The following is a 15,903-nucleotide window of genomic DNA, read 5'->3' on the forward strand; positions in this document are numbered from 1 at the left end:
AAAAGGGCGCACAAGTTATTTCTTGGTTTGGGACCAGGGCGGGCCAATGCGAGCACACTAGACTTTCTGTACTTTGCTTAACTTAATTTATACCTGTTGTAACTTAAACCAAACACAACTTTACTTTTGACTCCAGTTGACGAAGCAAAGAGATAACAATCTTCAATATACAGGTGGCCAGCTTATTTACAGTCACTCTCTCCTTCTCCCCAGCACATTAATACAACTTACAGTTCCAATCAACCTTTGTTGGTAAGATTTATATCGTATAACAAACATTCCTCTCTGCACACTTCACCTAGGTTGTTCCCAACACAGATGACAAAGTTCCCTTATCAGTATCTTGATCGAATAGATACAACAGGTTTGTTGAAATTTCCCTGCAGTCAGACTTTATGGCTCTGCAGCCTGCACATAATCAGATCTTGAAATGTTTACTTACAGCTCCCTCTGCCTCAGGTATATTCAGCTGATGATGGTTACTGTCTCAGCAAGCTCCAAAACCATCCTCTCTCTCAATCTCTGTCAGAGACTTGATAGCCGTGAAAAGGTTCCCAGTTCCTCCTTTCAAAACAAGCCAGTAACTTCCAGTTCTGATACTCAAGGCCGGTCTTAGGCAGTGGCAACAGGGGTAGTTGCACAGGGTTTCACGCTCCCAGGCCCCCCGTGGCAGCCTTAGTATCTCCCTCCCGCTCCCTTCTTCAGCCATCATTGCTGTCTCCTGTTCTCAATCTAACCGCCTTGGTCAGCTCTCTCCTACTCCTTTTCAGCTCCCTGCAGCGCTGCCTTCTGCAATCCAGTCCACCAGCAGCGTCAGTGAGGCAAACACACTGCCTTCAGCGACCCAAAAGCTTTCTCTCTGCTGCAATTTCCTATCCCGCACAGGCGGGATGCTGCAACAGAGGGAGAGTTTCTGGGGCCGCCGAAGGCAGTGTGCCTACCTCATTGATGCTGCCGGTGGCCCAGAAAATTGAAGATGGCAGCGATGCTGCGAACCGGAACTAAGGGAGCAGGTAGGAGAGAGCTGAAAGTGGTTAGATTGAGACGGCTGCTGAAGACCATGAGGCTGGTCTTCCTTTCCCTTTCCTGAGCGCACCCTTCATCCCCTTACCCAAACAAAGCAAGCAAATCTATGAGCTGCTCTATCTACGTTGTCGTTCTTTATTGTTGGTAGCATTTTTATTGGACCTCACTTATATTTTAAAAAATGCCAGCTTGTGTAGCATACGGATGTATACAGAGGAAGTATTGGTTTCATCTAATTAGTTCTAAACGTAATCGTGTCATTTGGAGGGGCTGGTTTGTAGGGACTTGCTCTATTCTGATATTTTCACCTAGTAATGGGCCACCAAAACAGACATTATGAGTATCAAGTGCTTAACAATCAGACTTACTATTTATAAGTACAGTTTTTAAAAAATCATTAATTAGGTTGAGACCTGGGAGCATTTAACATCTTTTTTTTTCCTGTGCCTACATCAAAAGAAGAAGATGGCATGTGGGAACTTGCTTCTTTTGCAAGGGTGGTGCTCAGGGAAAAAGTGCTATTTCTAGTTAACATATATTAAGGCACATTAGCATCCATTAATTCATGTTTAGCATATAGTTTGTAAATAGGCCTCATTGAAAATAATGGAGCTTGCATTATTTAGTTTGTGTCAAATTGCATTAATAAGCATTAACCAGTTCACACATCAGTAACTGGTCCAAGAAGGGGGATTCCTTCTACGCCATTTCCCTCCCCCATCTTCCAAATTCATTGAAGTAAAAATATTCCCTTCCTTAACCTACCCCCCGTCCGAGCACCATCTCTAACAAAGCTAGAAATCCCCAACTCTAAACATACATCCCCAGATAACCATTCCCCACCCCAAGATCTATTCTCCCATCTATCTGAGCAGCACATAGCAGCATACTACTCCTTCAACAGAGCTAATCCTCCCACAGTCACTAATCCTCCAGTAAACCCCTCTCTCCTATCACCATCACCTATTTGGAAATAAGTCCTTACCAGTCCAAAGGGGAAGACTTTTCAGTGACATCAGAGCCCTTCTGCCTGCATTGCAAACACCACTGAATGTTGCCACTAGGAGGCACTTCACTATGGCATCATTTGGCAACAACTGAATGCAGGCAAAAGGGCATCAACATCCCTCATGCCTGTGAAGATCCTGTCATTCTGGGCCAGTAGGTTCTGGAGGAATAGGTTGGGAGGCTTTCTCTGTGGAGGTTAGTTTCTATAGAAGGCTGCCAGAGGTCTGTTAGTGAAGGGGGGAGGGGTTATGCCTATGAGCAATGGTAGAAAATACCTCTGTGTTTCTGAGAGTAGTGGGGTGCCTCTATCAAAAAGTAAGGTTTATTGCTGTCAGGGAATGTTGCTCATGTGAAAAGGGCTCTGGAATGGGCCCCTTTCATTTGAGCAGTTTTGGGTGGAGAGAGAATAGAGGGAACCCCGAATGTTTTGGATTAGATATCATGGGAGATTCCAACAAGTAGATAGTATGTTTGGCATAGTTTTCTCATTTACCAGGCAAGCCACTACCATGGCAAACATTTCAAGTATGATGAAACTTATTATATGAACCGAACAGAGAGGGTAAACAGCATACATAGAAAGTATACAGACAAAAAAAGCAACACTGGGCCTTCAAGACTGAGACAACAGGAGTAGTTTATTGATAAGTGACCCGACATGGGCCGTGTTTCGGCGTGAAACAACGCCTGCCTCAGGGGTCAGGGTTATGATGTAAATGGTATGTTAATGTGTATCTGTCCAATGCCTCCAAGGCAGAAGCGTAGCCAGGTGGGGCGCAGGGGGAGCGGTCGCTCCCCTAAGCAGCTGTTTTAAAAAGTGGGGCCTATACATCTCAACCCAATAAATCTTTTTTTTCTGCTCCCTCTTCTTCTGCCGGCGCTCTCCCGTCGGCGCGGTCACTTTTACTTCCTGATGTGTCTCCCTCCTGCACCGGCGATTATCAGTCAGCCTGCCAGCATCGGGGCTTCTGCTGCTTCTCCTCCTCAGGCGCGCGTCCCACCTACTCTAAGCAACTTCCTGTTTTGCGCAGAGGTGGGACGCACGCCTGTGGAGGAGAAGCAGCAGAAGCCCCGACACTAGCAGGCTGACTGATAATCGCCGGCGCAGGAGGGAGAATGCATCGGGAAGTAAAAGTGACCACAGACGGGAGAGCGCTGGCAGAAGAGAGGGTGAAGCCAATTTGTAATCTAGCTGGAAGGAAAGGGGAAGACGGCAGGGAGCTGGATGGGAGGGTCAGAGTGAGAAAGGGAAGGGACACATGCTGGTTGGAAGGAGGAAGAGAGGGGCTGGATGGGATCCTGAAAGAAAGAGTCAGAAAGAAGGAGAGGAGATGAGAAAGATCTGGAAGAGACAGTTACTGAATGGAGAGTGGGAAGGGACAGGTGCTGGTTGGAAGGAGGAAGAGAGGGGCTGGATGGGATCCTGAAAGAAAGAGTCAGAAAGAAAGAGAGAAGAAAGATCTGGAAGAGACAGTTACTGAATGGAAAGTGGGAAGGGACAGGTGCTGGTTGGAAGGAGGAATAGAGGGGGAAAATACTAGAAGGAATGGTCCGAGTGAAGGGGCAGGTGCTGGAAGGAAGAGTCAGTGAGATGGGTTAGAAAGGGGACAGATGGCGAAAGGAAGGTGGAAGAGAAGGGACAGATTCTGGAAAATAGGGAGAGAGAAGGGAGAAAGGGGGCAGACATTGGATGGAAGGGGAAAGAGTGCAAGCTGGATGGAAAAAGTAGAGGAGGCACACACTAGGTGGAAGAGGGTTATGGGGCAGACACTAGATGGAAGGGGTGGAGAGAGGGGCATCCTATTATTTCACAGGTTTTTTTTTTTTTTTTTTTTTTGCTAACTCTCCCCCCTTTTCCAGCACCTTCTCTTTCCTCCCTACTGTACAGCACCTTCTTTCTATTTTCACTCCTCTACCCAATATATTCTCTCTTGTTTTCTCTCACCCCCTCCAGCATCTCTCCCTAACACTCCATCCAGCTGGATGGAAGGGGATAGGCCTCTAAAGGGGTTGAGTGAGGGCAATTGCTGGCTTGGAAGAGGGAGGGAATATTGGAGGATGCTAGACATGAGGTGAGTAGGAAGACGGGGGAGATGCTGGACAAGGGGGAATAAAAAAAACAGAGGGGGGTACTGGACATTACACAGGGATAAGGACCAAGCAGGGGTATGCTGCACATGGGAGGAGTAGGAATAAAGGGGAAATGCTGACATGGAAAGGAGAGAAGGACAAGCAGGAATGCTGCATACGAGGGGGGAGTAGGGTGTCAGGGAAGAGACAGTTACTGAGGGAGAGATGCTGGATGGAGGTGAGGGAAAGAGGACATCCTGGACGGAGGGGGGTAAGAGAAACGAAAGAGAATATACTGGTCAGAGGAGTAAAAATAGAAAAAGGGTGCTGTACAGAAGAGAGGAAAGAGACAGTGATGGAAGAGAGGGGATAGCAAAAAAAAAACTATGAAATAGGATGAAGAATGGGAGGGCTGGAGTAAAGAAGATGAAAACTGTAGGCAGATGTGGTTAAAAATAAAAAGGAAGATTGAAGACTAAGTAGTAAAAATGAATGAAGTCTAAGAGGCAGAAAACTAAATGAAGGAAAGCTGAAAGGAAAAGATCAGTTCAGAGGAGAGAAAGAGAAGAAGGCAGGAAGGGAGAGAAGAAGTGGCAGATGAACTGGAGATCATGTGAAGAAAGTTAAGAAAAGCCAGAAACTGGAGACTGAAACAACCATGATGGGAAAAAGAAAACAAAATGACCAAACAGCAAAAGGTAGAAAGAAAAAATTTTATTTTTAATTCACTGAATGAAAAATGTCAGTTTTACAGTAAGTTTACACTGCTTTCTTTATATTTTGCAGAGTGCTGTTTTGATTTCTCTTTCTCTAGTGTTGCAGTGTGGCTTCTTGGGTTTTAAGTTTAGTCTACATAGTCATATTTTAACTTTGTGGTAATTTATTCTGTACCTGGCAAGGGTGTTCAGTGTTTTTGACTGAGGCCAGGTACTCTGTTTGCACCTAGTTTCTGTTTAAGCATCTGTAAGAATTCAACTTGTTCCAGTTTTCTAATGGGCATATTGATGTTCTGGTTCCTACTGTAGTATTTCCTGTGTTGCATTTTTCTAGAAAAGGTCTTTGTTGTGTTACTTCTGTAAATCAATGGTGTTATGGTCAAGTAGATTATATAGATTTTGAGTGACTTTTGTAGGCTTTGTATTACAGGCACAGCTGTTCCTCGGTAGAGTACAGGGGCATTCCTGCTAATGGTGTCACCAGACTCATGGCTGAAGAATGGAGTGTTGGTTCTCCTGAACCACAGAGGAAGGGCCAGTGGCACCAGCACTGCACTCTTCAGTCATGATCATGACAACACTAGCAGCACGAGCACTCCTGGTTGACAGAGTATGAAGTGCAGCTAAGTGCTAAAGAGCCAATGTGAGGTGAGGATGCGGTAAGTTAAGAGTGTGAATGATAAATGACTGCAAATACTTTGCTTCATAGTTCAGGAAAAATTCAGTGAAAAATGTTTGGGCAATTCATAATGTGTTACCGAGCAGCATTCTTAGATGACTATCAGCTAACTAGCCATAACAAAAATAATAGCAATTTTTCTATTGTGCAATGCGTTTCTCCACTACCAGGGAAGTAGACTCATACTGTTTCCTGTGGTTTCCAATTTGACTTCTGCTAGTTCAGTTGTGTGATCGTTGCTGGCGCCTATTTTACAAAAGTCTGCTCCCCCTGACCTTAAAACCTAGCTACGCCTCTGCTCCAAGGATGGACGGATAAGATCTGGCTTGCCTGTCTAAGAGGATAGCCACGATATAGAGTGTGAAAACTCCTGTATAAATCTTGTCTTTTTGAAAAAAAGCAAAATATAAAGTTGGCCAACTATGGATTTACATGCTAAAATATTATAGCACGAGCTTCTTGCATTCTTAATTACACTTCACACGGCATGTTTCTTTGATGACTGTTGGCCATGTTTCTAGTGAATGCTACATACAGTATATCCATTGAACCAATCACTAACTGCGTTTTTTTCCCCTTTCTATACAGCTACCAATACTGGCCTCATCTGTGGTTAGCCTATACTTTCTGGAGCTGACAGATATCTTCAAGCCTGTTCACTCAGGATTCAGCTGCTATGACAGAAGTCTTAGCATGCCCTACATTGATCCTACTCAGGAGTCCATTCCATTTCTGATGCTGCTGAGCTTGGCCTTTGCTGGACCTGCAGCCACGGTAGGATTTTCCTTTAATCTATATCATTTTTACATTGATTTCTATCATTTTATAACCCTGTTTTTGAATATCCATCGTTATTTTTTAGTAGCAATAAAAACTTCAAGTAACACTGCAGTGATCATCTCTTCATCAGAAAATGTACCTTATAATACAGTATGTTCATCCATATTCACTTACCTTTTGCTTCAGTATATTCACATCAATAGAAAATAACTAGAAATGCAGTAAGAGATAAACATACGTAATTATTTAAGTAAAACAAATGTAATCAGTAAGTTTTTGTAACTGCAAAATTGAATTACATGCATTCCAAAAAGAACAAAGAAATTTCCTTTAACTTAGAAAGCAACACATTATTATTCACCCAGCGGTGGGCAGTGCTACCATGTCCTTCACCAGCATTAAACCCAGATATTCAATGCCAGGCCATAGCTGGCTGCCAAAAATAAATCATCTGCTTTTGTTTAAGCCTGGTTAATTCAATATTTAGAGCTAATCAGCCATGTGTTAGTGTGTAAAGGTAGGACAGTTATTTGTGCAGTCTTATTTATGCAATAACACTAGTTCTGAAAATCGGGAGCTAACTGGACTCTGTCTTTGAAACACCCCCAGAACCCCCCTGACATAGCCAGCTTGCACTTCAGTGCTAATTGGTCATTTTCAGCAAAAATAACTGGTTAAGTGCCTCTGAAAATGACCGGTTAGCCGCCAACAAACGAGCTAACTGGTTGGCTGTCCCTCCCAGCTAGTTAACTCGTGCTGAGTATCAGCCGGAGTGAGGTTAATGTATTTCAAATGGAACACTGATACCTCCAGTAGAAGATGGCATTCTTATTGGCATAATTCAGTGGTTCTCAATCCTGTCTTGGGGAACACCAGCCAGTCAGGTTTTCAGAATATCCACAATCAATATGAAGGCATGCAATGGAGGGAGTGTATGCAAATCTCTTATATTCATTGTGGCTATCCTGAAAACATGACTGGCTGGTGCTCCCCAGGACAGTTTCAAGAACTACTGCTATAACACAGTTGAAACTGTGAACCAAAATGGAATGCTTGACAACTTGTCACCTAGTGTATAGGCTAAGCACTAAAAGTTTTTCCTTCTGCGTTGTATGGGCAGAATACATCCTTCATGCTGTAGCAGCCATTAATTTTAAAGGAGTGCATTCTCTGGCAATTACTCATTCAACTCCATTGACAAAGAAACACTTAAAACCCACGTAAAGACTACAGGGCAAGGGCTAAATAGGCTTTGTAATAAAGGAAAAACTTCACTCATTCTGTTGATCCATACATTTCTGATCAATAAATTTCAATAAAGTAATAGCATACTAGCCATACAAAATGTTGGAATCAGATCCCTGGTGTATAAGGAATAAGTACCTTTCTCACCATTGGTGATGACTGTTGAAGCAATATCTAGATTTAATAACCTGTTTTCAAGTAAATATGCAAATGTGCTTACAGAACAACCAGAGTCTTCCAAGGGATATTTTAAAATGTCATGCTAGACAGAAACAAGTGTTAGGATTTGAAAACAACCAAAACTTTGAACTTTACCAGTTCAAAGACTAGAACTCATATGCTCTTCTGTATCATTTTATTTTATTATTGACTATAGTTATGGTGTTTGAGATGAGATTTTGCTGTTAAACTCTCAGGGCCCAATTAATGAAAACGTTTCTACCATTCTCTCTATGGTAAAATATTTTAGTTATTCAGGCCTTGAAAATAACATTTGAGAATGCATGTACAGAATAGAATGCTCCTAGAATTTAAGCACAATATTCAACTCAAGAATAGTAGAAATAAAAGGAACAGAGTAAACTGTTTCTTCCTGTACAATCTATATTATTGATTTCAATCAATTAAATGTATTGACTTGACTGAAATACACAATCTTGGGGTAAGGGGGATCCAAGATGGCATAAGTCTTTTAAGCAGGGCTTTTTTGAGGGGATACTTGGGGGTACTGAGTAGTGGCACCTTTTCCATTGTCTGCTAAAATTGACCCTGAAAGTGCTCAGGCGCTACACAACAATTTTGCTTTGTCATTGATTCTGTGACTGGTTGTAGGAGGCCGGGCTATTGTGGGGTGGGTCCCTCAGTGATCATTGCACCCCTGAAGGGTGGCCTGCCATTTGAGTACCGGCACCTTTTTCTGTACAAAACATGCACTGCTTTTAAGACACACTGTTTCAGTCTCTGATCTCTCTTATCCTGAGTAAAACTGCCTTTTTTGTTTTAAGTTGTGCAAAGAGAAAGAAAAGCCATTTGTCTTGAGTCTTGAGACTTGTTTATTTATGGCATTTATATCCTACATTATCCCAAACAGACTCGGGTTCAGTGTGGCTTACAAGCAGTAAGCAACTGTTGATTAACAATAAAAGGTTGTATTAACAGTGAACAAAGATTATTAAATAAACACAGGATACAAAGATTGTTATTATCAGTGAACATTGAAGACAAATAGTATAGTTAACAAGTGAATCAGATAGTCTTTATTAAAAGCAGTACTCATGAAGAATATTTTCAACATTTTACAAAAGGACATGTGGAGGGGCATAATCGAACGCGAATGCCTATCTCCATGGGCGTCTATGTCCGAAAACGGGTATGTGAAGAGGCGGGACAGACCATATTTTCGAAAAAATGGACGTTTTTCAGCTGGGCGTTTGTTTTTTTTAGCGATAATGGAAACTAAAAACGCCCAGCTCAAAAACGTCCTAATCCAAGCCATTTGGTCGTGGGAGGGGCCAGAATTCGTAGTACACTCGCCCCCCTGACATGCCAGGACACCAACTGGGCACCCTAGAGGTCAGTGCAGTGGACTTCAGATAAAGCTCCCACATGCATAGCTCCCTTACCACCGGTGCTGAGCACCCAACCCCTCCCCCAAAACCCACTACCCACAAATGTACAACACTACCATAGCTCTTAGGGGTGAAGGGGGCACCTACATGTGGGTACAGTGGGTTTTGGAGACCTCCCATTTACCAGCACAAGTGTTACAGGTGGGGGGATGGGCCTGGGTCCACCTGGCTGAAGTGCACTGCGGTACCCACTAAAAGTGCTCCAGGGACCTTCATACACGCAGGCCTCTAGGACTTGTTGCTGCTATATAACATTGGCACACCAGTTGACACCTGAAGACTATTCTCTCCGAAAACGTCCTTTATTGGAATAAGCAAGCTTACTCACAGTTAACTGCAGATCAGAGGTTGTGCCCCACTGGTAACGAGTCTCCCTTGTACTGAGATGAGCAGTAGGTCAGAACTGGCAGAATGCTGTACAATGCCCTCTTTCAGCCACATTAAGGTAAGAACTAAGTCCTGTAACGTGGCTAACACGTGAAAGGGATCTAAAACTGGCTTACAAAAATGGCCACTACCTCATGGACTACCGGAAACAAAACAGGGCACACTCTGACCCAGTAAGCAGGGGGGAAAGCACCATGGGAGTAGAGCCTACCAACTACCAACATCGTGAGCATTTGCCACAAGCTAGTGGAATCACGGAGCCCAATACCCTACACCCACATAACAGAAAAGGTGTCACACTCACCCGAGAGCCACATCAGACCCAGGGAAAGGCTGTCACAGGATAGAACACATTCTGCTGTCATGGAGGTGGGTACGGCATTTGAGGCTGGCATAGAGGCTGGAAAAAAAGTTTTTAAAGTGTTTTTTTTTGGTGGGAAGGGGGTTAGTGACCACTGGGGGAGTCCAGGGAGGTCATCCCCGATTCCCTCCAGTGGTCATCTGGGCAGTTGGGGCATTTTTTTGGGACTTGTTCATGAAAAAAAAGGGTCCAAAAAAAGTGACCCAAAATCGCAGTAAAAACGCCTTTTTTCGATTATCAGCTAAAGACGCCCATCTCTCCTCGGCCGATAACCACACCCAGTTCTGCCTTCACCACGCCTCCGACACGCCCCCCCCCCCCCCCCCCCACCGTCAACTTTACCTGTTTCCGTGATGGATTGCAGTTGGAAACGCCCAAAATTGACTTTCAATTATACCGATTTGGGCGCCCACGGGAGAAAGACGCCCATCTCCCGATTTGGGTCGCAATATAGGCGTTTTTCTCTTTCGATTATAAGCAGGGTAATCTACTATTTATCTAAGATATTTAGGTAATGAGTTCCATTTCTTGGTGCTTTGATAGGAAAAGCTTGCAGTATGGATTATTTTGTAGATAACTGAGATGGCTTAGTGATCCTGATTTCTGCACTTCCCGTTTCCCGATCCTGATTTCTGCACTCTGTGCTGCACTTCCCGTTTACCTGTGCCAATGCACTGGAGTGAGGTCTCATGCTGTCCCGACCAACTCTGGACTCCCCATTACTAGATTTCTGGCCCAGCTGCCCATCCCAACTTCCTATGCCTGAAATAACTTATTATTTATTGATTTATATTTGCTATACTGCCTTATCTGGTGTCAGCTCAAAGTGGTGTAGCTAAAAAATAAAATAGGAAACAGGAAAAGAATGCCATATTCATACCATAACTAGAGCATTAAATACATCATAAACTATAAACTAAGGGAAGTGAAGAAGAGAAAGGAGGAGGAAAAGGAAGAAGGCAGGGAAAGGTAAATGGGCTGCTCAGTGTCCTAAAACGATTCCTGTAGCTTTCAGGATTCCTATAGTGTTCAATAAGCCAGTTCAAAGTAATTCATCTTCAGGTGAGTGTTTAATTTTACAAATGATAACTCAGATCTAATGTATGGAGGGAGGGCATTCCAAAGTTTGGGAGCCAGAAGAAAACAGCAGAGTTCTTAGTAGACTCGTAATGAGCTTTATTTAGGTGCAGGGCCTGGCGCAGCAGGTCCATGTCCAGGCCCACCTTCAGTTCTCTCCTTAGAAACTGGGCCTCTTACTGGCTTGGACACTGGGCTCTGACTCCAATCTCTGCAGCCAGATCATGAAGCAAAAGAGCAAATACCTCACCCCATCATTGTTACAGTATTAGACTCCAAATAGCAATGTCTCTGATAACTCAGAGATGGTAAGGAAATAATTGAGGTAGAGGTGCAAGGCCCTATTTTGCCTGTGGGACTGCAGCCAGCAGCTGTCTTTCTTTTCATCCAGTGTCCCCATCAAGCTGTTGCAGGTTCCAATATAGTGCAATGGCTGCCCCTCTGTGCTAATTGAGACTGAGTCTTAACTTCTCTACAGGAGGGTAGTGACTAGACCCCTATGCCTTTCCATCCTGTTAAACAATCATGGCATTTACTAATGCTCTTATTTGGAAGGTTGACCCTTAACGGTAGTACCGTGAGACTATCACTAGGAATCAGAGCCACTATTATGACACCCAGAGCAACATGGGATAGGGGCAGAGGTGACCACTCCTACACCACACCACCATGGAGGACTACTGGGGATGACTGCAGGGTCCCGGGAGGTGAGAGAGGATCTGGTTGACTTACTTGGGAGGGGATTTGCAGCAGAGGGAGCTGCTTGCTGGGTAATCTGGGGGGGGAGCTCAAAGGGGGGGGGGAGAATTGGGAAACTGTCATAGGGGGTGTGGGAGGCTGTTGGTATAGCTAGTAGCTACACTACAATGACATCTTGGTGAGTACAAATGCCCTGTCGTCATCCTTACAGTGAGTACCAACCTGAGAGTGGAGGAGTGGCCTAGTGGTTAGGGTGGTGGACTTTGGTCCTGAGGAACTGAGTTCAATTCCTGGCACAGGCAGCTCCTTGTGACTCTGGGCAAGTCACTTAACCCTCCATTGCCCGCTGCATTGAGCCTGCCATGAGTAGGAAAGCGGGGGGTACAAATGTAACAAAAATAAATAAAATACTGTAGCTGTCAAAGCTACTCACAGTGTATTTTGGTATCTAGGATGTCCCCAGGAGCAAGTCTAACTCCCGATGTTTATGTCATGGTTATAGATATGCTCTTCCCTTCTGAAATGGAAAATGGACATTTATGACCTCCCTAGTCCTACCCCAAACCATTGCCATATTGACACTCTTCAGTTTTATGTGTTCATAACCCAGCTTTGCAAAATTGGGATTTGGATGTTCATGAAGTATAAATGTCCAAACGCCAGTTTATCGACAACTAAAACCTGAGTAGCATTTCTAAAATAAGCACCAGAGAGGAATTAGAAAGGTTCAGAGAGGGGAGAACAAATTGATAAAGTACAAGGAACCAGTCCTCTATGATGAAAGGCTAAAAGGTTTGGGATTCTTCAGCTTGGAGAAAAGACAAAGAGGGAACACATGACAGAGGTTGATAAAATCATGAGTGGAGTGGAGTGGGTGAACATGAATTGCTTGTTAATTTTTTTTTAAACTGCACAAAAACTGGGGGACATACCTTGACATTACTAAATAGTGCATTTAAGACAAATCAGAGAAGATATTTTTTTCTCTCAATGCATAATTAAGCTTTGGGATTGATTATCAAACGATTTGGTAAAAGCAATTAGAATAGCTGGTTTAAAAAAAAGCTTGGTCGAGTTCCTGGAACTGTCTATAAACTGTTATTATGGTAGACTTGAGCAAAGCCACTGAGGGTAACCAGCATGGAATCCACCTAATTTTTGAGATCCTGCCAGGTACTTGTAACCTGGCTTGGTCACTGTTGGATCGATGGCCTTTTAGTCTGACCCAGTATGACAATGCTTATGCTCCTATGATAAGCCAATGTTCTTTCTTAGCTACAATTGGGGAGCTGTGAAAATGATGTGCATGCTGAAATATTATTTTTGTCTCAGTTGAATCAGAAGCTATTTGTGGCTCTTAGATAAATTAGCATCCGAACACAAGACTAAAATTTGTTAAACAATAATTTTGTTTTGATTTTAGTGTAATTTGATATCCCATGGTCTGGTAGGATTTAGGCTATTTTCCTGCAGTCCAGCTCTCCACTGGTGGTACATCATTCTTCCCTGAGGCTGTTTGTACCAAGCTAAAAACTAATAGTGATGGTGGCAGGTGGGGACTGCAGCCCAAATAGGTTTTTGGGGTTTTTTTGTATTGCTTCCCATGACATTCATGGGAAGTTGTTTTATTTGTTTTGGCGGGTTGGGAGCAATATCTTTAACAGTGCATGCTCTTTCGGAAAGAGTATGCAATCTTTTGAATCTTAGTGCTATGCAGTGATAGGCGAGAGACAGGGGATATGATAGAGACGTGACCTCAGTGGTGTTAATATACAGGAGGTGAGCCTTTTACAAAGGAAGGAAAACTCTGGAATGAGGGGGCATATGATGAAGATAAGAGGAAATAGACTTAGGAGGAATCTAAGAAAATATTCTTTCACAGAAAGGGTGGTAGATGCGTGGAATGGCCTCCCGGTGGAAGTCATGGAGATGAGAACTGTGTCAGAATTTAAGAAAGCGTGGGACAGGCATGTGGGTTCTCTTTGGAGAGGAAGAGTTAGTGGTTACTGAGGATAGGTAGACTGGATGGGCCTTTTGGCCATTTTCAGCTGTCATGTTTCTATTTTTCTATAAGTGTGCACTCTTCAAAAAGATCACACACTATTTTCAAACAGTATGTACTTTTTGTGCACTATCAGCAGAGGTAGCCCAAGTCAATCTGCTGCCCAAGATGGGGATGAGATGCTGCCCCCGCCTCTGCTGTACCTGATCTGGCATCTCTCCCCTTCCCTCCTCAACCCTCTTCTCTGCGTTTACCTTATTTTTTCTTTTCTAAAATGCAACAGCGGCAGCAGCAGCTATTTCCATAGGCTGCCTTGCCATGGTGCCGCTGGCACCGACTTCTTCGCTCTACTGCATCCCACCTCTGAGGAAACTGGAAGTTACGTCAAGAGGTATGCCAAAGTAGGGAGAAGAGGCCGGTACTGGCATCAGGGCAACATATGAGAATTGCTGCCACTACTACCTTTTGGAAAAGAAAAAAATAAGGTAAATGTGGGGAAGAGAGTTGAGGAGGTAAGGGGGGGGAGAGTGCCACCAAGCGCCGGTCCACGTGACTAAATTTAATTGTGGGGCAGTTACGCCAAGTAAAACCTGCTGTAAATGCCAACACCTAAATTAGCCATGGGTCGGGTGTACTCTATAACGATGTACATAGATTTTAGGAACACCCACAACTCGCCCATACCATGCCTATGGCCACACCCCTTTTCAACTATGCAACTTAGAATTTATGCACATCACATTACAGAATATGCTTAGCAAATAGTGCATGTAATTTCTAATTAATGCCAATTAGTGCTGATAATTGCTTAACAACCAATTATTAGCAATGATTAGCTTGTTAACCAGTGAAGTTATGCGCATCATCATGGAATACACATTGATTTCCGTGTGGAAATCTCAGTACGATATATAGAATCCAGGAGTAAGTGCCTTGCACAGTTTAAAAGGAGCCCCTAAGTGCAGTTGGGTTCCCTGCAGCAGGTTGGCTGGGCCTTTCAAAGTGTTTGTTCCTACTACCAGGAAGGAAGAATAATTTTGAAGGAGACCTACATTTATCTGTGTGGCGACTAGAAAAAGAACTGTTGCCTGTTGATTCCAAAATGTAGTTAATTGAACTGGGAACTTCCATGACTGGTTAGATTTAATTGCTCCAACAACTGTTTTTTTAACTGACCAAGTAAAATTAGCCTTAGCAGCTAAGACACTGTAATTGTTCAGTTGAAGAGACTCTAGAAACTTTATGGAGAATGATGACCCAACTAGAAATACCTGGAACAAATAAAATAATTGGATATTCACATCCTATACAAGTATTATACCACCATGCCCCTATTCTTTTCCACACCACTAACCGCGCTTCCTCCCCCACACCCATTCTTCACCTATACCTCTTCTTCTATCCCATGAAGTCAGTCACACAAATTAGTTGAGAAAAGATTAATTTTATTTAAAATGTAAATGGTTGCATCATCCCTTATGTCAAAGAAATCAACAATAAAATTAACTAGGGTGTTTTCTTGTATGTCAGGACAGTTCATTAATACATTATAGATTCATATAATTTTTAACATTTACATTGCTAGTCTTCAGTTGTAAAAGCTAATCCCTCCATGATACAGGTGACTCCTGGCGATTGAAGCTATATCTCGGTGCTGTCTTGTGATCCAAGCCTTGATCGCCAATAGCTTCTTTTCTACATATTGCTACTTAGATCCTTGAAAGAGCTTGGTAGATCCTAAAACTTGCATTGTAGGTTAGGCCCATACTAGCAGTAAAAGCCATCTCTCACTATCAATAATCTTTTTTGCAACAACTATGGGCAGGAAGGGGCAGTGTGCTCCACCTCACTTATGCAGGGTAACTGCTGTGTGCCCCAATCCAGCCTTGACCATAGCTCACCCCATGCTTCTGTGGTTCCTATTTCAGTGTATCTCAAGCTGATCCTGGAGTACCACCTAGCCAGTCTGATTTTCAGGATATCTACCATGAATATGTATGAAATGCATACATATGAAAATCTATCTCATACATATTCATTGTTCATATCCTGAAAATAAGACTTGTTAGGGTGTATTCCAGGACCAGCTTGAGAAATATTGTCCTCTTCCATTTAACTATAGTTATGTCTAAATCAATAAGCTGTCACGTACATTTCTAATAAATATATCTAACTCCCCACCCTCACCCATGAGCGAGATATAACCTGTAAAGTCGACACAGCAA

At 43.2% G+C, this 15,903-nt stretch overlaps 1 protein-coding gene across 2 annotated transcripts in view; it reads left to right on the plus strand.

The window, feature by feature from the left end:
• PLPPR4 (phospholipid phosphatase related 4) overlaps positions 1 to 15,903 on the plus strand; it is a 103,239-nt gene that overhangs the window by 16,120 nt on the left and 71,216 nt on the right. For both annotated transcript variants that reach the window (XM_030207001.1, XM_030207002.1), the window contains exon 2: positions 6,088 to 6,273. In XM_030207001.1, the coding sequence (XP_030062861.1) occupies positions 6,088 to 6,273 (186 nt within the window). The remainder of the gene's footprint in view (positions 1 to 6,087; positions 6,274 to 15,903) is intronic.

Source organism: Microcaecilia unicolor, chromosome 6 (assembly GCF_901765095.1).
Source record: "Microcaecilia unicolor chromosome 6, aMicUni1.1, whole genome shotgun sequence".
NCBI lineage: Eukaryota > Metazoa > Chordata > Amphibia > Gymnophiona > Siphonopidae > Microcaecilia > Microcaecilia unicolor.